General features: G+C 51.6%; 7 protein-coding genes across 7 annotated transcripts; 3 read left to right on the top strand and 4 right to left on the bottom strand.

Moving 5' to 3' along the window:
• Window positions 1–336: 336 nt before the first annotated feature.
• Window positions 337–3864, bottom strand: PG985_003178 (importin beta-4 subunit-like protein; the record flags this gene model as incomplete). Its single annotated transcript, XM_066822947.1, has 4 exons — window positions 337–1216; window positions 1429–3182; window positions 3238–3728; window positions 3819–3864. 4 exons carry the CDS (start codon window positions 3862–3864, stop codon window positions 337–339), a joined length of 3171 nt encoding a protein of 1056 aa, XP_066690379.1.
• A 949-nt stretch (window positions 3865–4813) lies between these two features.
• PG985_003179 (uncharacterized protein) lies at window positions 4814–5633 on the bottom strand (the record flags this gene model as incomplete). Its single annotated transcript, XM_066822948.1, has 2 exons — window positions 4814–5278; window positions 5358–5633. The coding sequence occupies 2 exons, from the start codon at window positions 5631–5633 to the stop codon at window positions 4814–4816; spliced, it is 741 nt and encodes a 246-aa protein (XP_066690380.1).
• Window positions 5634–5890: 257 nt separating this feature from the next.
• PG985_003180 (uncharacterized protein) lies at window positions 5891–6217 on the bottom strand (the record flags this gene model as incomplete). Its single annotated transcript, XM_066822949.1, has 2 exons — window positions 5891–6127; window positions 6161–6217. 2 exons carry the CDS (start codon window positions 6215–6217, stop codon window positions 5891–5893), a joined length of 294 nt encoding a protein of 97 aa, XP_066690381.1.
• A 3118-nt stretch (window positions 6218–9335) lies between these two features.
• Window positions 9336–10202, top strand: PG985_003181 (uncharacterized protein; the record flags this gene model as incomplete). The annotated part of the gene is made up of 1 exon (XM_066822950.1): window positions 9336–10202. The coding sequence occupies one exon, from the start codon at window positions 9336–9338 to the stop codon at window positions 10200–10202; it is 867 nt and encodes a 288-aa protein (XP_066690382.1).
• Window positions 10203–11218: 1016 nt separating this feature from the next.
• On the top strand, window positions 11219–20809 carry PG985_003182 (uncharacterized protein; the record flags this gene model as incomplete). Its single annotated transcript, XM_066822951.1, has 2 exons — window positions 11219–11504; window positions 11595–20809. The coding sequence occupies 2 exons, from the start codon at window positions 11219–11221 to the stop codon at window positions 20807–20809; spliced, it is 9501 nt and encodes a 3166-aa protein (XP_066690383.1).
• Window positions 20810–21262: 453 nt separating this feature from the next.
• On the bottom strand, window positions 21263–22441 carry PG985_003183 (uncharacterized protein; the record flags this gene model as incomplete). The annotated part of the gene is made up of 6 exons (XM_066822952.1): window positions 21263–21474; window positions 21515–21694; window positions 21758–21888; window positions 21950–21998; window positions 22062–22212; window positions 22286–22441. 6 exons carry the CDS (start codon window positions 22439–22441, stop codon window positions 21263–21265), a joined length of 879 nt encoding a protein of 292 aa, XP_066690384.1.
• An 890-nt stretch (window positions 22442–23331) lies between these two features.
• PG985_003184 (uncharacterized protein) lies at window positions 23332–23601 on the top strand (the record flags this gene model as incomplete). The annotated part of the gene is made up of 1 exon (XM_066822953.1): window positions 23332–23601. One exon carries the CDS (start codon window positions 23332–23334, stop codon window positions 23599–23601), a length of 270 nt encoding a protein of 89 aa, XP_066690385.1.
• Between the last annotated feature and the right edge of the window lie 33 nt (window positions 23602–23634).

Genomic DNA, 23634 nt, shown 5'->3' on the forward strand with positions numbered 1-23634 from the left:
GATATGAGAATGTCACGAGGGGAGAACAGGTAAAGTGTAGTTTGTACTGAAAAAGCCAAATCCTAGGCCGTTCAGTGGTAGAGCTTTATTGGGCATCTGAACAAAGTAAAAACAAATCAACGCAGTCTATCTACGTAGGGGGAATCATCCAGTTTATGTGCACCTCGGGCCTTGCCACCCATTCCTTGGGGGAACCACCGAGACCAAAGTCCTTTTCCCATTCCTATGTGTTCAACATCATTTCTCATCCCAGATATTTGGTCATGTCATCGTACCGTCATCGCCGTATGCGCGCATACAACTCGGGTTTCGCCGTCGTTTATTCGTTCACGGCATTTAAGCGCCGCGGATCATCTGTACAAGGTTCTGGACGCCCTGTCTAACTTCAGGCGTGAGCTGATCCTCAGGCGGGCTCAGGACCTGCTCGAAGATAGGCATGAGCTGGGGGGTCAGCTCCAGAATCTTGGGGTTCTGCATCTCGTAGAGCTTGGCAATGCACTCGTAGACAGGCTTGTTCTCCTCGTAATCCTCCTTCAGGGGCAGGAGACCGACGAGGACAGGAAGGACATCGTTGAGCGGCACCTTGTCGGGGTGGGCCAGGATCATGCGGCAGATGCAGCCGGTGGCGTTGTCTTGCAGTCTGCTCTCGCTGATCTGCAGAAGAGGCTCCAACTTGGTCATGATCTCACCGTAGGCCGGCAGGTATGTGTTGCTGTCGGTCGACTGGTAGACGAGCATGCCCAGAGCGTAGGCAGCGTTGGACTTGGCCTCCTTGTCCTCGTCCGACAAGCGGTGCAACAGAGGGCGCAGGAGAGCTCCAGTGTAAGGAGCCACTGCGTTGCCCATGTGCATCGTCACCTCGGCGATAACACCGACAGCAGTGGAACGCTCGATAGACTCTTGCGAGCTAACGAGTCTCATGATAGGCTTGTCGAAGATCTTCCAGACCTCAGCGAACTGAGTGCCCAGAGCAGCCGCCAGACCAATCACGACGTCCAGAGCAGTATCGACAACGAGCCAATCCCACTCGGATCCACCCTCGACGTTCTGCTCCTCTTCCTCATCGCCAAGATCCTGTTGGCAAGGGTGGGATCGGGTGATGATGGTACCCAGGACAGTGATAGTCTGCTCCATCATGTCCTTCTGGGCCAGAATGGCGGGTCCGCAGGTTCGGAGCACAGCAGCCACGTTGCGGTTGATCTCGGTCACAACATCCCTTCATTCAGTTAGCAACAGTGTACAAACAAGAAATGACAGATAATATCCAATAAGTGGAAGGCGTGAAATCAGTAGTAGATGTAACGTGTTCTCAGCAACCGCAATTTGCGTATGAGTGAGCTGGGTGTAACGTAAAGTACTCATCATTTAGAGCCGTGTAGGGGGTGCAGAAGAAAAGAGAAAAACTCGAAATCATAGGATCGAACTTACCGATCAGCCTCATCCTGCCAGATGCTCAGAGTTCCGGCGCTGACAACCTCGCCAAGCTTGGCGATCTGAGCCGCAGGGGTAGTCTTCAAGGGCAGACCAGGTTGCCACTTCTGGCCGGTCTGCTCCTCCATGACCTGCCACACACAGGCGTATGTGCGCCAAAGCGTGGAGATGGCAGCCTTGCGGCAGCCTTCGTATGTGTGCTCAATGAGAGGTGTGATGATCTCAACAGCCTTCTCAATGTAAGGAGCGCTGCGCTCCTTGGACTGGGAGATAACATCACCCAGAACCTCGATAGCAACCTCCTTCTCCATGGCGGCGGCTGAGACACCGATGAGGTCATCCCAGTCGTCATCATCCTCTTCGTCATCGTCCATGTCATCCTCGTCGTCGCCGCCTTCATCAGCAGACTTGACCTTGATCTTGCCACCTTCAGAGACGATCTGGCCGTCAATCAAGCCTTCAATGTCATCGCCATCAAAGTCGAGAGCCTCCTCGTCAAGCTCAATGCTGTCGAAAAGACCCTTGAAGATGCCTGCCAGGGAGTCGCCAAGATCTCCCTCGTAGACTCTAGCAAGCTGGCTCCAGAGAATGAAAGTGGTCTCTCGGAGACGAGCATTGTGGATTGTAAGAGCCTTCTCGCTGGCTCCGAGCAGGGGAATGACGAAGGGCTTGAAGTCCTCAGCACCAACACCGACCGCAATGCGGCCCATGGCATCGCAGACAGAGCTGCGGAGCTGAAGCTCATCCTCGCCCTCCTCGAGAGTGACGTACTGGGACATGGCTTGCATGGTCTCCTGGAGGTAGGGCTTGAAACCACCCTCGATGGACTGAGCAATAGCACCAATGGCGCCAGCAGCAGCCGACTTGATCTTGACGTCCTGGTGGTTCAGGAAGCGGCCAACACGGCCAATGAGGCCTTGGGCGTACTTGTTCATGACCTCACCACCAAGTCCCTCGGACATGGTGTCGATGGAACCGAGAACGGATCGGATGATCTCAACGTTACGGTCGTCGTTCTCATCCTCCGAAGCAGCCTCGAGGTTCTTAACCAGAGCGGTCATAATTTCGTCATGGTGGCCCTTCATGGTCTCGGCCAGGTCCTCACCCATACGCATCAGGCTGACGAGAGCATCGTAGCGGACAGATCGGTTAGGGTCGTTGAGGAGACGGATGATGGCAGGCATGAGACCCTCGAGCTGGGTCGCAACGAAGTCAGGGGCACCCTCGGCAGCAGTGCCAAGAGCAAGGATAGCAGCACGGCGGTGACCGGCGCTCTCGGAGCTAGCGTACTTGGGGAACTCGTCCAAGAGGGGAACAACAACTTGGCGAGGAGGGAGATCAGTCGACAGTTGGTCAATCATGACAAGAGCCGACCGGGCAGCGTTCATATCATCCTCATCGTCATCGTCCTCAAGCTCGCCCATGATAGTCATGGCCGTCTTGGTGAGCAAAGCGCCCATGTCGGGGATGCCTTGAATCTTCATGCGGCGGTAGCGAACGCACTGGGTAAGGAAGGCAAGGGCCTGGACACGAACATCCTCGTCGGCGTTCTTGTTGGAAGACAGCTCAAGCATGAAGTGGACAAGATCCTTGAAGTACTTGGAGATCAAAGCAGATTCGTAGCCCAGGAAAGACTGGAAGACTTCGAAGGCCTGGCGAGTGCGCTCATCATCCTTGCTCTCGATGGTGTCCTTGAGCACGTCAACCATGGCAGGAATGAATTCCTGGATGGTAGAAACGGATGCCTCGTCCTCATCAGCGTGGATCAGGGAGGAGGATGGAGCTGATGGAAAGCATGGTGTTCACGCGAACGTCACGGCTCTGGGGGTCCCGGATCGTCTTGGCGAACAGCTCAAACATCTTAGGCAGGTGGTCGGAGAAGACGGTGGGATCGGCCTCGAGCAAGCTGAAGACAATGTAGGAGCCAACCTCGCGGTGCGCGACATCGTCGGAGGTGGTCAGCTGCAGAACAGCAGGAAGGAGATCGGCCCACTCCTTGGACTCGAAATCGATGCAAGCAATGGCGGCGATGACACGAGAGCCGGCATGGCGGACCTTGCCGTTCTGCTCGCGCAGGACGGCCTGAACGAGCTCATTGCGCACGCTCGGCTTCTGGGAGCCATCGATCTTAGCCCAGTGCTTGGGGATCAGGCGCAGGGACTGGACGGCCGAGAGCTGTCGCACCGTGTCCTCGGGGTGAGAGACAAGGACATGGAGGAGTCCAAGAAGCGACTCGGGGTGAGGGTAGAAGCTCTTCTTCAGCTCGGCGGTAGCTGCCTTGACCTTGACCGTGTCGGCTAAACGAGAGAAAAGTCAGCAGCTGAAGACTACATCGCCAGTCGCAAAGCGACGGCCGGAGCGATAGATGTGATTGGGGTATTACTTACGGATCTGGCAGGCCTGCAGCAGCTCAACGAGCTTCTGTTGATCCATCTTCGCAACAGACTCTATGAGAAGCACACGAGTCTAGTCTGAACAAACAGAAGAAAAGAAAGGAAGGAAGGAATGGAGGTAGAAGAGGGAAAACAAAGTCACCACCGAGGAACACACTTGGGACTGGGCCTCGCAAGAAATATTAAATGGTGCCTGCCCAATCTCCTGACCAACGACAAGAGCGGAAGTGGAAGAGAAGGCAAGAAAAAAAACTCGAAAAATTCCCTTGGTCGGGGGTCTAGTGCGGAGTGCTGATAAAAATTTCACAGGGTCTTGCTGTCCGATAAGATTGCATTGTCAGAGTTAGCGCCGGAGCCACCCCCACTTCGATGCCCTCAAGCGCTGGAATGCGCAGAAGAATGAGGGGTTCATTGGGCTTGGATTTTTTTTCTGGAGGGGTAAAAACGTCCTGACGTCTGTAGCAACATACAGTCCTTAGCCAACCCAGCACAGGCATTTTTCTGTCTATCTCTATCTGGCGCCTAGGCTCGCAGGCTCTGGAGCATCAACTTGATATTTCATTAATACCTAGTGCTTGAATTATCCATACGTATTTGCAAAACGTAACCTATCATCATATCAATCAGTGGTACGGATAAAGCACGACTAGCTCAGCTATTCAAACTTCAGAGTATTGACCACTACCCCAAACCCAATTAATAGTCCAGTCTACCACCGTGCAATCGTGAGAAGCAGAAAACCATGGAGTGTCCCAACAGCCTAAGGAAACAAGGATGACCCTCCTTGACGAGGAATGTGACACAGGGGCGGAGGATATTTTGCCAAATGGTCCAGACCGCTACACCCAACTTGGCTAAACGCTCCATTTGAACCCATATGTCCCCAATATCGAATATGTATGTGCACGAAAACGAAGTATGAGCCATACAGGACTCCAGAACAGTCTGCCGACATGTACGCTTCCTTGGCTGTCCCCAGGTTTCAGATTTCAGGCTGTCCTTGCGGCCGTGTCAGCCGTCTCCCATTTTCCCCCAACGTCCCCTGGACTTGCCGGTTCAAGCCGTGGGAGATATCTCATAACGATGACCAGCCTTGCCACGATGGCGGTCACATCAATCAGGCAGAACAGGATCGCCCCCACTATTGTAGGTGTAGAATCGTAGAAATGGTACTGCGGCTGGTTGTAGCACAGCCATATCTCGCGAACGGTAACACTGGCTAAGGCAGGGAGGGCCAACGCAAGGATCACAGTCGAAGTCATGTACAGCCAGTAGGGCATCCTGAGCCGTCCGAGGGTAACGTACTTGTGGATACGGCACGGTCCGGGAGTCGCAATTGCCTGTTCCGGATCGCCGGCTTCAGGCTCGGCCACCTCCTCCAGCTTCCAGCGTCTCAAGGCATCGTAGAAGCTGCCGATCGAGAAGCCTGTTGCCACTGCGAAGACCGTAGCAACCTGGACAACTTGGTATCAGCATGACATCCTCCATTAGGTGAGCTGACCTCACGGTCAAGTCCGTCTTGTGTGCACGTACCCAAGAGCTCTTTGCCAGTAGCTGGAAGAATGGCTGGAAGGATGGGCCAACCGTTGTATCTGATGTTGCGAGATGCATGGCGATGGCCGCTTCATAGACCACACAGCCAATGATCACGAAGAGAAGGCCGTCGAAGAAAGACTGCGAATAGAATCTGGTCTGTGGATGTATCCATCTTCCCCTCAGCTTGCGCCTCAGCTTGCCAATACCCAGCTTTGCCGATGGCCTTCTGCCATCGTGAGGTTCGGGGGCTGATGAGGGAGACGGATTGTTCATGATGGATTTCGAAGCTTTCCCCTATCCAAGTGGAGTGTTCAGAAGGAGTTGCAAACATACCAAGAACAGCTGTTCGGAGATCCTCCAGTCTAGTTGGCTATCTGGTCTCTTTTATTATTTATCAATCCTCCAAGCGGGCTCGTACAACATGCACAGCGGGTGACCACATAGGCGAAACTGACACAAATATTCCAGACTAGCAAACTGCCGAACCAGTAGGAGGCCGCCGTCCTCGACACGAATGGCAATTGATTTAGCTAGTGTGATGAGCGGCTCTTGTTCCACCTTGTCCGATGCTCGCGGTAAAGCAGTGCGACGCGACGCAGAGCCAGGGCTATCAATGCGTCCTCACCCCAGCGGGCTCCTTCGCCTTGGACGGGGGCCAGGGGTGTTGATTGTGACGTACCCGACGTCGTGCGTGCGCGCTGCCAAGCGTAGCTCAAGCAGTCGTTTGGTCCGGCATGCGGCAGCGTCTCCGTCTCAACCAGCCAATACTACTGAATCGGCTTCCCGACGTCAACACTTACGGCCGCAGAGGCCTGTAGATACACCATTCTTCGAGGAGACTTTCGGAAGAGGGACATGATGTCGTATTTGGCCACACCTCATTAATACAGGCGGTGTCCGTGTTGACAGTGTCGGTCAAGCATGTGCGTTGGCATTTAGCGCACGAGAACCATTGGACATCCTTAATGACGGTGATTTCAGGCAGTCTCCATTGGAAAGCTCTGTATCACTTTGACGGGTGCTCAAAGTCCAAGAACGTACAGGTTCGGACAACACGTTGCCAACAAACACCAGCGCAAACACGCACAGAGCGCCTGCATGCAGAACCCATCACGACTATCTACGCGCGCACGCACACGACAGTCGAGAGCGAACGTTCACTTCCCGTCAGATTTCTCGTAATCGATGCCTCCAATCGCAGGCTTTGGTGGTAATGTTCATTGGATAGTTCGCGTCGGCTGCCTCCTGAGAATGCAACATCGAAAACTTGATTCCGTCATTCGGCCGTGTCGCCCTCACTACGGGTAAATCAATACGTAGATGTTTACGTCCGGATGTTAGCTCATCTTGGCTTATTAAAAGCAAAAGATTCCATGCAACCAGCACCCCTGCCTACCGACTCGCCTTCGATGGGGTTTGACAACTGCTTCATATGTAGCCACATGCGTATACTATATCCAATTCAATAAACACGGTTCGGTTAACCGGTGTGAAAGTTTTGCGATGCCTGATTCTCGGCCGACTATTGATTAGCATCTTCAGTCAATAACCATCTGAAGAATAAGACGCAATATGTTGCCACTCTTTCCAGTCATGGAGAGAAGTTATTGGGATTGGATTCAAGGCCGAAGGAATAAGCATCCTAGCACGGCATACAACACGAGTGACTCTATATTACTGTCATATATAACCCATTAAGGATACAACCGTCCATCCAGGCTGCCGTGTCCTTCTCGAGTTGACTTACCATGGAGCATGATCTCAGGCTCCTGTCCATCCGCATTGATTTCTATATTCAAATCTCAACATAGGACACCAGAGGAACTTGATGGGAAAAATTGGCATCACTGTAGGGTCACGCCTGGGACCGCTGTCTCGCAGGCGTAGTTTGGCAGATTCTTCCGCAAAGCGTTTCCTACCCATCGTAGGTTTCGCACCTTTTTAGCAGACGATGAGGTTTTTGACAGCCATGTCAAATATGGTTTGACAGGAAGTGACAAAACCATTACAGAGAGGGGATCATGTCAAGATCTACACTGAAAGTGATGTACTTCTTTCGCTACGCAAAGTTCAGTGAATAGGGGCCAAATTGTATTAGGATGTAGATATATCCTGTGCTTGAGGATCAGGAGACTGGAGCGCCAAGGGACATAAACTTCAACGTTGTAACAGTCGAGGTTTGTATGCTATGATGGGATACTATGTGTTATATGATCAAAAGAAATCACATTGGCTCGAAATAACTACTATCAGCCCATACCATGTGAAGATGAATATAGACGATTGTCATCTCAAAGGGGTCAAAGTACCAATCCTAGAGAAATATGCTTCTCTACATCTATAAGCCAGACCTGTTCTTTACGACCGGTATGCTTTTCGTCATATAAACTCTGAATCGATGCCAGCCAACTCCAGCAGAATCAAAAGACTCACACGGAGCAGGTTGTCTTTCGATATATAATAAGCTCAAAACAAATCCTTTTCATGACTGTCATAGTCCGGGTTCTCCTAGTATAGCACAGCCCAAAAGATCGACGATGTACACGTACTTGCCCCTAAGACTTTGCATATCTGAATCAACTGAATTTACTGGATCGGTTTGGTATAGTCTAGTGGCAATATCATCAGATTATTCTTTGGCTCTCTCCGCAGTCATTATTTCGGTATAGCCTCTCGTCCCATTCTTTCGCATTATCTTTTCCTTTTTCCTCTCTATCCCCCGAATTTCAAGCAGTTCTGTCCTATATTTTGATTCGAATCCTATCTCTCGAGTCTCGTTTCAGCCGTTGGTGAACTTGACCACTAGGATCTTCTTCATATCTGAGTGATGGCACTGGGCTCCGATACTTGGGGGAGCCTGGAAGCACCCAGGCGGACGCAACTTCCTACCCCCCTCAAAGTAGTGATATAGTAGACTGACGCCGCAGGGGGCCCTTGTGCCTAGTCAAAGAAACGTAGACTTTGCCCACATCTACCTTATAATGACCTGCATGAGACACTCTGTCTTGAAAGGTGCTGATGTTCCTGTCAACCTTGTTGGGACCAGGGCATATGCTTCTAGGCTTATAGAAACTGTCTACGCTCGTCAATCAAGAAACATTGTGTGTTTTCGCGATTGTTGTTAGTAACATCGATTTGATGATACCGAAGATGAGCTATATGTTGGAACCCGACTTTGGTAGACGGTCCAATATTTGTATTAGTGAGGAGATACACAGACCCAACGTCGCAACAGGGCTGCTTCTGTAGAGTTCACATGACTTGGATTTCACAACCTGACGAACGAAATGGTTTTCTGCGATTGCGCGCATGGCTAAAGAACTTTATATTTGTACCCAGCTCAATTGGGTTCAGGGGTTTGATAATGAAGCAGGAAAACACTGGGCATCTGCAGCCTGCCGATTTCGGGTGCGCAAAAGAAACATCAGCTTAGGAAACAAATATTCCGGTGCATCTACCTCGTCGGCAGTCCGAGTTGGGATAGGGGGCCTCAACAGCAAAAACAGACTTATGCAACATGAGCGTTTGCCATGCACCATGTTAATGTTTGGTATCGAACGGAATGGTCATCTCGGCCCCTCAGAAGACATACAGAACGTCTGAAAACGGGAAACCTCGTGCTGTGTGTGTCTTTAAGAAGGCAGTAAATCTGGGGATAGAGTCGCTAATATCAATGTCTGCTTGTTTCCACAGAGAATTGCACGCTTTTTATTGGGACATCTTAGAATATGTAACGGTGGAATGGACAGTCAGATTGCACGCTTACTCGGGGTGAAATTCAGGACGCCACAGGCCTGGGGCGCCACAAATAATTAAGCCCCACCACTGTTGTCATAGGGCGACTTCAATCAGCGACGGCCTACCTACATAGATTCATTCAAGCATCCAAACTCTCGTCCTCACCAACACCCCTACCTCCGGCGTCGGCCTGTCGACCTTGTACCTTTAGGACCACATTATCCACCGACAGCGAAGATGTCCGAATACTGGAAGTCGACACCGAAATATTGGTGCAAACACTGCAGCATCTACGTTCGCGACACCAAGCTCGAGCGCCAGAACCACGAGTCGACGGGCAAGCATCAAGGCGCCATCAAGCGCTTCCTGCGCGACCTCCACCGCGGCCATGAGAACGAAGAGAAGGAGAAGGACCGCGCCAAGCGCGAGATCGACAGGCTGAACGGCGTAGTGGGTACAAGTAGCGGCAGTTCCTCGAGCGCGACGACATCAGCACCGCAATCTTCGGCGCAGGCCACCACCGCACAGAGGCAAAAGCAATGGGAGCAACTGGCGGACATGGGAATTGACGTGCCGACCGAGCTGAGAGGCAACATGGCCATGGCGGGCGACTGGACGGTGACCAACACGAGAGTCATTGACGATACCCCCAAGACAGACGAGAACGGCAACGTCAAGGTCGAAGCCGTTGCTACCGGTGTTCGCAAGCGGGTGAAGCGCGAAGGCGAAGACGAGGAAGAGGAGGCTCTCCAGGGACTGTTCAAGAAACCCAGGAAATGGGGACGTGATACAAAACGCGCAGAAGAGGAAGATCTCGACCTCGATGCTCTGCTCAGTGGTAGCCTGAAGCAGGCACAGCCCGTGAAGCAAGAGAAGTCTGGAAGTAACAGTGGTGATACAGTCAAGAAGGAGGAGCAAGAGGTGAAATCGCCCATCAAAGAGGAGTCTCCTGAAAACGACCATGGGATTTCGATACCTGCTGAGACTGGAGACGACTCAACCGATACTGCACCCGTCAAAACAGAGGAGAGTGCAGCCGCAGGTGTGGAAATACCAGCAGTGGTATTCAAGAAGCGGAAACCGAAGAACTTGCGACAAAAATGATGGACTCGCTTGTCTATGCTGGAACCATATCTAGAACTCGAGGTTTCCAGATCTCCTAACCAGCCAGCATCCCATCTCCCAATTATCCACCAGCGACGTCCATTAGGTTTGAGCGTAGCTAATTAATACCCATGCAAGAAGAGATGGATTTTGTCAATTAAGTAATGGGACTGACGGGTGAGTTCTTGCCTGATTCCAACTCGTGTGTTATTATTGCCCTTTGCTATAGCCTGTACTCCGATGTGATGGTCATGCTTGCTTTGTCCATCATGAGGTCGTTGTGGCCGGCGCAATTTGTTATTTGTATACACAAGCATTCTCGTGGCTAAGTGTTCTTTTATCACACCATTCAAGGCCGTACTTAAAGATGCGATGCTCCAAGGGCCTACATCATATTGTCATATCCTTACGACTACTTCTCTCAGAGCCGATGAGCTGCTACCTGTCCGGTCTGATACCGGCCTGATAGCTGGGCTCTGGTTTTCGAAGAGCAGTCATCCCAGAGGTTGAAGACCTGGCACAGGCTTATTGATTGCTGGAACTTGATAGATGGGCATTTGCTATGCACCTCTGGGAACTTCCCTTCTATTCAATGTTACTAGCACTGGACCATCACCTCTGCTTCACCCCTTCCTGAAATTCGCGATATGGTTAGGATTCTACCCTTCTATTCAATCAAATCCCTATAGATATGTCATTTATTCACTGCACAACAGGTAAGCTCGATCTGACCACCTTTTCTTCCCAACCAGAAGCTTTGACCTGGATTGTTTCTGTTCTCCCATCGTCATTGCGAATCCATCCTTGAAGCGAGCTCACAGAGACCTTCTTTTCCCTCCCATGATAAAAAGCTGCTGTTACTTGCTTCTGCACACTGACACCTTTTTCCATTTTTTCCAGACCTCCAGCAGTCACTTCATTCCCTGCCAACCTTTTCGTCCTTGCTACCTTTCTGGATTGGCTTACCTTCAGCCTTCTTCGGAAAGCCGTACGAGGCCCGCCCATGCGCTCTCGAGATGGCGGCCAAGCCCCCGGTGCTGTCGGCACTGCCGTACCTAGTCAACCATGTATTCTTGCCACCAAAATTGCCTCAACGAGATGACTTCACAGCGTCTAGCGACCGAGCTTTGCTTGATCATATCCTCGAAGCGTTGCATTGCTTCAAAGATCATGTCGAGCAGGAACACCACTCTGACGTTCAGCGCGCTGTTGGCATGATTTGTGCGATGCTCCAATCTCGACCAGACCTACATTTGGATGAACCGCAGGTTCTTTCTGCATTGGAAGGTCTAGAAGACCAAGGTAAGTGTGATGGTCTGATTCCACCTTTGGGTCATCACACATTCCGTGCTAGTCTAGTAAGTGGCTGTATCATGCTGATGCATTTTATAGATGTTTTGTTCTTTCAGTTGACTGGACAGAACTTTGGCATCCTCATTACCAGGCAAGATCAAACGATCTTCTTCGAGCAATTTGAGTTGCTGGCAACAAATAATGCAGTAATGTCATGCCAAGGGCGTCTCCAGAGGTCATTCCCTTCGACCTGCATTTCAATGCAGCACTCACAGTACACTGAACCTGGATTCATACCGGCACTTGCGCAGTGTCTTACCAAGCTGGACACTTCGACCCATCCGAGTTCACGACCCAAGTCACAGAAACAAGGCGAGCGGGATGAAGAGCGGGACACAACTGATCCACGCCTCTCGAGTTTGCTAAATGGCTTCCTACGGGGCTTGGGTACTGAGTCCCAAGTAGTTCAGATCGAGAAGCGAAGCCGCGAAGATGTTCTCTGGAACAATGCTAGGTTGCCTTGGCATCGTTCCGCTACTTGGCTGTCTGTCCGTGTAGCTCTGCAACTGATTTGGAGCCGAAAACACAAAACGCACGGTAGCAATTTGCTATTCAAAGGCTTCATGGCATTCTTCATTAGTTCTTGCGTCGTTAAAGCTCAGAAATTGGACGTTTCTGATGATATGCTTTACTGCATGCTGGCAAAGCTCAATCGTCGTTGTCTGAAGATATCTCAGTCATGCCACTTTGGGACCAACAAGCCAAGCTGGGTCGATTACTGCTCAACGGCCAACACTACAGCAATACGGTATCTTGAGAAGCGATGGACAGATATACAGCAGTCTCACGGGCATCGTCTCCCGCTCGATAAACTGAAGACACTATCATTTTCAGAAGACTCTGCAATCGGCATCCTGGGCTTGAAAAGCCATCTGTCGCGAGTCAAGACTGCAGAAGCAGTCCCGTCCGGTTCAAAAGTTTCCCCTACGAGCTATCCCTTCTCAAAACCAGAGGGCCTTCAGCTTCCAAGCACAAGCTTTAAGGATCAGCATACCTTCTTGTCACTGGCGAAGATTGAGATGTGGATTGCCACATATCTTACACAATGGCTAGACATCAACATTCTTGGCGAGGAGACGTGCGGGCAACTATATGGTTTAATGGAAAGCTACTACAAGAAGGCATCAGCTACTTATGCGACCAACCCGTTCAATCTGTCAATCATGTGGCTCTCCATTCTGGAACTATGGGTTGCGTGCGACAAAGCTGCCACCCGCCAAGCTCTTCTCTTGCTGAATTACAGCCCCGAGGTTCCGCACAACCTTCTGGAGCCTTTGCTACTGCCATCTATGTCTTTGATGAGACGCCTACGCAGCACCGAGTCATATCTTACCCAAAGAAAACGAGGGGCTATGCCTGGCTACCCATCAGTCTTCAACAACTTCGGTCATTGTAATTCATTTGCAGTACATTTCTTTCATACATCTCCACCTCACAAAGCCATTTACAGTAACGTGTTGGCAAACGCGAAGCAGAAAAGAGCTGCCAAGCTCAAGGAACTCGCTAAGCGGAAGACGGAGTTCGAGAAGACAAGATACCAGTGGGAACTCGCTGACCACGAGAAGCAAGAGGAGATGTCGACCTACGGGAACAGGAAACTCACGAACCCCAAGTGCATTAGCAAATGCCTCAAGTGTACTCTTGAAAGGGAGATGCACTCCATGTATATCTCTGTATATGAATGGCCGCTTCCTGTCGAAGAGAATGAAGCCGTAGCTGTTGTCTTCGAGCTTCATGTCCCTACCTACATTACCGACTGGCGTTGCGCCACACTGTTTCTCCAAACCCTTTTGGTCAAGGATTGTGCTCCTCCCAAGACTCGCCGAAAGCAGTACTCCCCTTCGTTTTACTCGGAACTAGAGGAACACATGATTGACAAGGATAGCAACCGCATGCAATTGTCGTCGAAAGAAAAACCCTTCACCGAAGCTCACTATAGACAGTTGCCTGTATCTGAAGCAGATCAGAAAAAAGTATGTCCTGTCCATGGGTGTCGTTATTTCTATAATGACTATCTGCTTGGTGTTGAAACATCCAGCAAGGCATCTATTATGGCTATACCACCAAACTGCTCAATGGCCAATTTGTCAAAAAGAGAATCCATTGCCCGCATGATCCGAGGGTACAGCGTTTCCTCCAACCAAGTGATCGCATGGCAGTCGGATTGCCCCCCAGATATGACACTGGAGAGTTTCAAAGCATATGGCCACATACGTTCGGGTCATAGGCTCCAATGGAGAAACATATTGGCGCAGCTGCATATGCCGCAGGTGGATTTCAATCAAGTTGAAACAGCCCTGGTCATCCTGCAAGCAATCAACGAGGCGGGCCCTTGCGTTGACGATTCCTCAAACCGGCTTCGGGATTCACACAGGGTGTTGCATGATGAATCGTTTGCATGGCGGCTACTTGAGGCAATTCGGACTGCTTTCTGTCGAATCGAGGGAAATTGGGAATGCGACGTTGCCATACTGATCTTCGCTCACATATGTACAAGGCTACTATGCACAACGCATGACGAAAAGATTCGGCAATCATGTGGCACTCTTCTGTCGACAATGAGATCCACGTCGCGACATTGGGCCTTATTGCTCACGAAGAAGCAACTTGAGTCTGAAACCCAAGATGACCAAGAAGAGTATGGTCGTCGGGTGTTGAGCATGTCGCTCGCCTGCTCCAGCACATTCTTTGTCGGTAAAGAAGAACTAGACATCGTTTTTTGTGATAGCGAGTCTGTCAGAACCTTCATCGAAATCTCTATACTACTGCATGACCACCGACTTGAGCAGGAAGAGAAGAACCGAAGCATAAAAGCTCACCTTCGTTCCAAAAACACTCGGTCACAGTCACCATTGGTGTCGATATGTTCACAGTCATGGCATAGACTATGTCACTTGTTTCAGCCATACTTGGTGAAGAGAATAGCACGGCTAAAGTCTGGCATAGATGGTGCTATTACCACCTTCTGGGCATCATACAATCCGGGAGAAGGATGGAGCCCGGACGGGCCTGGGTACGAACACGTGGTGACGACGAGCTGCTCATCGTCGATTAGGGCGGAACAGTTTATGGTGAGTCTGGACCTGTTTGAAGGCCGTCTGCTTGTCAATGGCCGGGCTATCTCGCGTCTCCCCCCTGAGTACTGTCAGGACCTAATCTACCAGCGTCTTTTCGGCAAGAAGGTCTTCAAAATTGGTCCATCCACGAAAGCCAACATGGAGTTCGCTGCAGCTCAAGAGCAGGAAGGTTGGGCCATCCACTTTGGATTGAAGAAAGGGCACCTGGTTGTTCAAGCATGCAAGAATGATTCAACTTGGCAATTCATTCCACCAGAAGCTTTACAAGGCGACCTTCCCCAACCTCTCATAACACCATATCAGCATTGGATTAATGTTGAAACAGGTGTGCTTGAATTCAGGCCTTACACACAACCGTGGTCCTCGGGTGGTACCCTCTGGCATGCAGACACAAAGTCGGCTCAAACAACTTTAACCAGGGGCGATGAAGTCCTGATCAGCCCTAAAAGCAACACGGCGGGTTATATTAACGACATATTCGTGGCATTGGAGAAACCTGAGTTCATCACAATCATCCTTAACAAAAGCACTGCGGAGCTGGAGATTGGCCTGCCTCGCTACGACTTGACGTTCCACCTCATGCCAACATCTTCCAGTCTTCGATGCAGAAAATACCCCGGCATGTGTATTGACAGTGTCCAGACTGTTCGATCCCTCATTGGATTGCAGAGCAAGCTGGTCGTATGCCCACTGGACAGTGGGTCTAGTCGAAGGAAGGCCATCATTGTGCCTCGTGGTAGGCCTGAAGTCCAAAGATATCGTGACTCTCATCCTTCCATTACCATACTGCCTACTGATTTCAGCGACGTGGAAACGAAAGGGTGTGAGGTGGAGCTTTCGCGTCACAGGCACCACTACTATGAAATTGACGACCTGCTTGGGCGCTTTATAGACAGTGGCTCTCTGCAGAGCAAACTCCTGCTTTGCCATCTTCATGCTGTAACATCGCATTGCCTGATTGATCCGCTCACCAGTCGCACTGGAACTGAAGAAGCACTGAGGATTCTAAAGTCTGCAGCGGTCATGTCGTTTTCGAGACTGGAGCCCGACGAAGCTGAACTACTTTTGGGAATTGCGAAACTCAGCCCGGAGCGAGAGTTCTACCCCGATCATCTGATGGAAATGCAACAAATCGAATGGAACGACACTATATGTCCACTGGCCCAAAATGACGAGTTCGGCCAGGTTGTGGAATCGATCTTCAAACAATCAGAAGCTTGCGAGATCTACTTCAGTCCGGAGAAAAGCTTACATATGCCCTCAGAGTCCAATGCGCACTTGAGAAGCCGTGCTCTGATCAGGAACTCTACATACCGAGTCGACGGCTTTGGTGCTGAGTTCTTCACCGAGTCTCGGGATCAAGCATACCAAAGCCGGGCTACCATTCGAGGTTCTTCAACAGAGACGAAGGAGAGGCAACTTTGCCATATTACCAAAACAGTGTTGTCCGAAAGGGCAAATCTGGTAGAGGTTCTACCAGATGTAGGAACCCTTGTGTCCTGGATCTACTCTACTCTTTCTACTAGAGCTTCGGCGTCACAGACCAATTCACCCATCCCCTACGGCGAGTTTGATCTTCGATGGCTGGGCGATCCAGAGCAAGTCATTGGCGAGAACTGGCGCGGTATATACAACTACATATGTGCCAATTTCGCTGGTTGGGCAATACCGGAGCGCAAATTCAAACTAATGGCCTTCTTTGGTGCTCTCATATACTCGCCACATGCCAAATTTGAACTCATCCAGCTGCTGGTGGCACTAGCATATAGTACGACTGTCGATGGCTTTGTGCACCCACCATACCAAGAGCCCAGCCTACGCGATGGGCGTGCATATAATGAGTCGAAAATTCTCAGTTGTATAGAACGTCGACGAAAAGGCTTCCATGAAACGCCGGACTCGAAGCTTCCCCAAGGCCATGATGAGTCCAAGCAACATCTCAAAAAATGCCGACAAGAAGAATGGGATTCCAAAACTCGGCATATGATGAGATCGTTCGCGACGGAATTAAGCAAGCAATTCCCGACATGCAGTCCCAGACGACCTATGATTCACAATATGGATAGGTACTTTGATGTCGAAAAGGCTCTGCGAGATGTTAGGGCACTATTTCAGACTTGGTCAAGGAACTTTGAGCTTTATGACTACTTCAGTTCTATTGTGCAGGCTACCTCGGAATTGCCCCGAAGTCCGCATCATGTCGCAAGCTGCAGATTCACCTTCCACTCCCTCCCCAAGGCGTCTCCAGCTGCACACATAACAGCCAACATGCTTTTCGCTGAGCGGTCCCCCCAGATCCGCTGTGCGGCCCCGGACACAATACGCGATCTTACTTGGCAGTCTACAACCGTGGATGAGAGGAAAAAGCAGCTTCTTCCATCGCGTCACAACCTCCAGCCTCTGATCGAGTCACTGGAAGGCATGGTGAAGGACTCGCACAAATCTGAATACGTGGAGGAACTCCGGCGAGGTTTTGAGAGGCATCAAGCAATTGGAAACAGCGAGTACGACAGCCAGCCTGTCCCTAATGCCGACGTGCGGCATAAGAGACTGCAAAACCTGCTGATCAAGAGACTACAAAACAACCTATCTCGATGTCTTCAACAGGTCGAAAGCTTCCAGGAAAGCATATTCAGAAGCTTTGATGACCAAGGCAGCCAACTGATGTCGCATTCGCGACATTTCTTTCCTAGGCTAAGCCCTATGTTTGTTTTGCAGCAACTGAACCGACACCATTGGCCGAACTTGCCGGGCTCTTGGCGATCTTGCGTCACTCAGTATGCACTCTCCCTCACCCACCTGCAAAGAGCTCAACGAATGGTCAGCGCCGTGGGCAACAAAATGGACTTGAAAACGGAAGCAGCCAATGTGGGCCACTCTTGGGATTTGGAAAAGTTCCCAGAATCACTTCTGATGGAGGTCGAAAGCGGACTCATAATCCGGGACATTCAAGAAGAAGTGGCAGGAGCCATGCGCGAGCCAAACGGGAACCGTGTTATGCAACTGAATATGGGCGAAGGCAAGTCTTCGGTCATCGTCCAGATGGTTGCAGCCTATTTGGCAGATGGCAACCGACTTGTCCGCATCATTGTGGCCAAGCCACAGTCTAAGCAGAGTCGGCACATGTTAGTCACCAAACTTGGCGGTCTATTGGACCGTCGAGTTTTCTTCCTTCCCTTTTCTCGGTCCATCGTGATGGACCGGGGTAAGGTGGCCCAGATCCAAAGCCAACTAGAACTGTGCAGGAAGACGGGCGGTGTCTTGCTGGTACAGCCGGAGGAGCTGTTGTCATTCAAGTTGATGGGCATTGAATACGTTGGCTCTCAGAGCCACTCGCTCGCAAGGCCAAATGACCCTTACACAGGCCGGAAACTGATCGACACGCAGAAGTACCTCGAAAAGTACTCCAGAGACATCATTGATGAAAGTGATGAGAACTTCAGCGTCAAATTTGAGCTGGTCTACACTATCGGGACTCAAAGACCTTCTGAGATGAGCCCTGACCGTTGGATCGTGATTCAACATGTCCTTACTTTGATCGCCAGGTTTGCCCCGGAGATTGGCAAGTTGCAGCCTGGGGGAGTTCAGTTGCAAAATGGATACGATGGCCAATTCGCACAAGTGCGCTTCTTACGAGAAGATGCTGGCCACATGCTACTACAGGCAGTTGCCCGCCATCTATGCGACAACGGGTGCCACCGGCTTCCAGTGTCTCGCCAAAGCCAAGCGACGCGGGATCTCATCTTTGCCTACATCACCCAATTTGATGTTGACCGAAGTATCGCCACGCGCGTGGAGGATGCGGAGGGCGGCTTTTTCGACGGCATGACAAAGGATGTCATCCTTCTGTTGCGAGGCCTGTTTGCGCATGGCATCCTGGCTTTCGCGTTTGGACACAAGCGTTGGAAGGTCAATTACGGCCTCACTACTCGAGTGCCCCCTACGATGCTCGCTGTACCTTATAGGGCCAAAGACGCCCCTGCTCCGCGATCGGAATGGAGCCACCCGGACGTTGCTATCGTGCTTACATGCTTGTCTTACTACTACGGTGGCCTATCAGATGACGAGATGGACACAGCGTTTGATTGTCTCGAACGTTCGGACCAGGCGTTGGCCGTGTATGGCGACTGGGTAGCCAATTCACCATCTCTCGCGCCCGCATTCCGACAACTCTCGGGTGTCAACCGAAGGGACCGATCGCAATGCCTGGAACAAGTCTTCCCTGCATTGAGGCACACAAAGGCAGTTGTGGACTTCTATCTGGGAAAAGTGGTGTTTCCAAAGGAATGCCTAGAATTCCCGAGCAAGCTGTCTGCCTCGGGATGGGACTTGGCCAAACCAAGGCCTGAGGCTGTCACTGGTTTCAGCGGTACGTGCGACTCCAAGTATGTGTTGCCAGTGGACATATCGCATGTTGACCTCCCTTCCCAAAGCCACACCAACGCGATGGTGCTCGACAACTTGCTTCGCCCCGAGAATAAGGTGGAATATCTTGGTTCAGAAGTGAATAGCGAAAAGCTATTGGCGGCTGTCGTGAACAGCGATAAACCAATCCAGGTCATTCTCGACGTCGGAGCCCTGATTGTAGACCTGGGGAATGAAGAGGTCGCACGTAGATGGCTCGAGTTGACCCCTTCCTCGGACAAGGAAGCCGTGATCTTCTTGAATCGAGATGACGAGATGCTCGTGATGGATCGAAACGGCTTCGTCGAACCATTTCTCACTTCATCATTTGTTGCGAACACGGATACATGTCTTGTTTTCCTTGACGAGGCACATACCCGAGGCATCGATTTGAAGTTGCCTGACCATTACCGAGCCGCAGTTACGCTGGGTCCGAGATTGACCAAAGACAGATTGACGCAAGCGTGTATGAGGTTGAGAAAACTCGGCAAAGGACAATCTGTCACCTTCTTCGTACCCAAAGAGGTTCGGGACAAGATCAAAGCCGTGTTCCCTAGGCATCATCTACGAATCCAAGTCTTGCATGTCCTCTGTTGGTCAATCGCGGAGACGTGGGCCGACATACATCGGAGCATACCACTATGGGCCTCTCAAGGTCTCCGCCACCAACGACAAGAGGTAATCTGGGAAGACAAGGTCAATGGTCGGGCTTCGAGTGCTATATCTAAAAGTGATCTTGAGGATTATTTCGAGGATGAAGGCCTGAGTCTCGAGCAAAGATACCGCCCGGCAAAGCAAAACACCACAGGATTATCGCAAAGACGGCTCGCGAGGTTCCGTTCGTCTGGAAGATCGGCACAGGTCAAGATGATCGAAGACAAGTGCGAACGTTTCGGCGTAGCAAACCTCACATCTGCCAGCATCCAAGAAGAACAAGAACGAGAGTTGGCTCCTGAGACCGAAATGGAGCTGGAGCGACAAGCCGAAAGAATGGTTGCTACAAACCCTGCGGAACACTCGATACATCATGATGTCCTGCACATGGTAGAGCACGGTGAACTACGTCTCTGGGAAAAGGGGTTTGAAGGGGCCTTCCTTTCGATTCGCAGATTCACAAATCTTGACGTATCTCAGAAACTCATGGATGGGTTTAGAAAGAAGCCTGGTGGAGAAACGTTGCTGGTCACCAGTGACTTTGCCCAAACCGTCGTATCCAGCACCTGGGCAACCAACGCCTTTTTGCGACCTGTCCAGTGGGTTTTGACCTTCAAGAACCCCCGTCCTCCGTATACCATGGTCATCCTGAGCCCATACGAGGCGAACAAGCTACTGCCGTTGATCGAAAAGAGCCCACATGTCTTCCTACACATGTACCTCCCGCGCTCGAACCTGGCAATGCCGAGTCTGCAGGATCTCCAACTGTACACCACCCCGGCACTCCCGCCTGACTGGAAACCGCCTCAGGAGGCAGTCATGCGGCTCAACCTCTTCGCCGGACAGTTGTACTTCGACGCCTACGAGGACTACAAGAGGACGTGCGAGTTCCTGGGCCTGTCCTACGTCCCCAACCGCGGGGACACGGCCGTTTCCATTGACGGGTTTGTCGGCCAGAAACAATACCGGGGCTGCTCATTCAAGCAAAGCCCTACCGTGTTTCTGCAGTTCACTATGTCCACTGTGCGTCACAACCGCCAGGATATCAGCAAGACTCATGTTGGCCGCATGCTGGCCGGCGAGATTCTCATCGAAGCCGACTTCCAGAGATCGTTCTAGTGATGCAAGGTTGAGAGAGAGAGAGAGAGAGTTGCCTTGGAGCTTGTTCTGAATCCTGGATTTGCAAGATTGGGACACTTTGGGGATGAGGATAGGGGAGCATTTTGTCAGAGTAATAGGATAATGGAAATGAGACCTTCATGAGAAAAGAGTAAAAGACTTCTAAACTGCGTGACGTGTACATGTCTACTGCTCTCTGGTAAGTTCTCACTCAATGTGCATGTTAAAAGACCTGGCCAGTGATCCTTGACGTCTATTCTTACCGTGGATTGCCACCCACCTACAGTGTATGTCTAGTTTCACGATGTGGTCGGGATGCGATTTTACCCCATTCAAAGCCCAAAAGGGTCATCGCGCGTCTTTCGGTTATACATCCTGTCGTCTTCGGCATCGTACAGGGCTCTCTTCAAGAAGGCACTGATCGCTTCGTCCGTCTTGCGCACATCATCGCCCTCACCTGGCGATAATAAAGACGCTGCTGCTGGCGCCGCCTCCGTGACTGCGGACTACACCCACCGCAGCGGCCTGGACCACGCGCAGCATCTCGGCCAGGCCGGGACGCTCACCGGGGTCTTGCGCTAGGCATCGCCACGCAAGCAGGTCCCGGAGCTGAGGGTCCAAGCTCACATACTTGCAGTCGCGGTCAGGGCTCTCGGGATCAGTATCTGGTATTATGCGTCAGAATAGTACTTCGCTTCCATTGACTGAAAGGGAACAGAATGCCAGGGGGGTAGGGGATGGTGTGAAAACTCACTTTGGAGATCTTGAAGAGGGTTTCCTGTACTGCGTGTTCGTTCTTTTTGGCCTGTCCGAAATCAATCAGCTTGAGGACGGGGACGAGCTCATGTTCGTTGCCAGAGGAGGTTCTGACATCCCCTATCATTACTGGAAGATGTTGGTTTAGATTTATTCGCTGGGGGGCCTATGGCAGATGAGGACGCGGCTTACCATTACCCAGGTGCAGGTCACCATGATCCAGGTGCGAGGGCCGCGTTCCGTCGTCCGGGATCTCTTCAAGGCGAGGGTTTGCATTCCCATCGGCATTCCAGGATTCGCCATGGCGATGCAAGCACGCACGACTGTCATCAACATTGTTCATTAGCAATCCTGCAGGAAAATTGGGCGAGCAAAAGGACTTACGACAAAGCGATACCGACCACAGCGCCCTGTTGGAGACCACCAAGCCGTACTTGACGGCCCGGTAGTACAGCTGGGCCAGGTCTCCGTTATCCAGGTATTCCATAATAAGTACGGGCCCCTCTGAGCCCGACCAGCGAGCTCCAGACATCCGCCTCGGAACCCCGCGACGACAGTCTCCGCGCCCATCGCACGACTGTACCTTGCTTCCTGACGTCGTCGTGCGACGCCACGATGCGGACAATGTGCTCTGAGCCCCCTAGTCCCTGATCGAGTTAGTAAACGGACATACAGACAGACTGAAGAGAAAATATGGGGTAACAACAGGTGCTCACTCACCTTAAGCCATCGAACCTCGTTCCGCAGCACCTCCTCTTCCCCCTCCATAGCCCTCTTCACCGCCAACCGTCTCGTACCGCCCTGACCATCGGCACCGGGTAGCTTGTCGCGCACACGGATACGTGATACCGAAGCTGCCTCTGCCTGCCAAGTCATCGGGCGCGAAGCGCGGCTGCTGGCTGTTGAAGTGTTTGCGGATCCCGTCGGTGGCCTTGATGGCCAATACGTCGGAGCCTAGAGAGGGGAAACCAGGCGTATCCATGCTGGAGGTATTGCACTGGTAGCTTGACTAGTTGAAGTCAATACTCCTGAGAGGACACGACTACGGAAAGTTCCATAGCCGTCTATCTACCTGCAGCCTCGTTTCCCCCTTGCCGTTTTGATGTATCGACATTGTCCACTGTGTTGGATCGTCACGAAGACAGGCACTGCCCATACAAGCTACTACAAGTCAAAGAAACAAAGTACGATGCGCGTTTACATACGATATGGTATAATATGAGGAAGTGACCATGGCCTTCTTGTCCTCAACCCTTGGAAAGCGTTATCATCATTTGAACAAGACGACCTTGGTAGCCGTCATTGTTTCGCATGCATGGGGAGCATCCCCGAGTTCCGCACAACACCTTGGTCCGAGTAGTACCCCGTAGCTACAAGCCATGGCATCGCCGCCTCGATGGATCCATCCTATATCGCCATCTCGGTGGAGGGGAATGAACATAGGGGTAACTTCCCGTCGGCCCTTCACGTCGACCAGACACCACAATCTCCCTGAAGCCAAGCATGCGAACGAAAAGCTGCTGTCATTGCGTAAACCAACACGGCTTGTCGTGCGATGGTCGTTCAATCTCCCGACCATGCCACGATAACAAGGGCCGACTAAACACGCCCGCACCAGGAGCCATGCGCCTCCTTTTCCCAATACACAGCCTCGTTGACCCCTCACCTATTCGTTCTGGCGGCTCCGTCCGTCATACTCAGCCAGGCTTTAGTGAGAAGTCTTTGATGCCGCGCTTCCTGACTTACCGTAAGAAGATGTTATTCCCATGGTTGTCGCGGCATTGGTCGCTGTACGCGACAACACCGCCGAAGACCCCTCGCTCCGCGTTGGACCAATAGCAACAGAGCACGGCATCCCCAGCTCCTCGTCTCAGGCATTCATCCAGTCAGCTGGCCAAAGGCTTTTCCAGAAGCTATCTCCGCAGCTGCACAGCAAGCCCAAGCCTCTTCGCCCGGAGTTTCTGGAAGACCCGAGCCCAGGGGACAAGGCGGCTTGGCGAGGTCGAGCGGGTGTTGCGAAGAGGGAGGCCGTGTAAGTGGGGTCTTTGACCAATCAGAGCGCACGGAGT

This window comes from Apiospora marii (genome assembly GCF_038362585.1).
Source record: "Apiospora marii strain CBS 49790 chromosome Unknown utg000002l_segment0_segment0, whole genome shotgun sequence".
Taxonomy (NCBI): Eukaryota; Fungi; Ascomycota; class Sordariomycetes; order Amphisphaeriales; family Apiosporaceae; genus Apiospora; species Apiospora marii.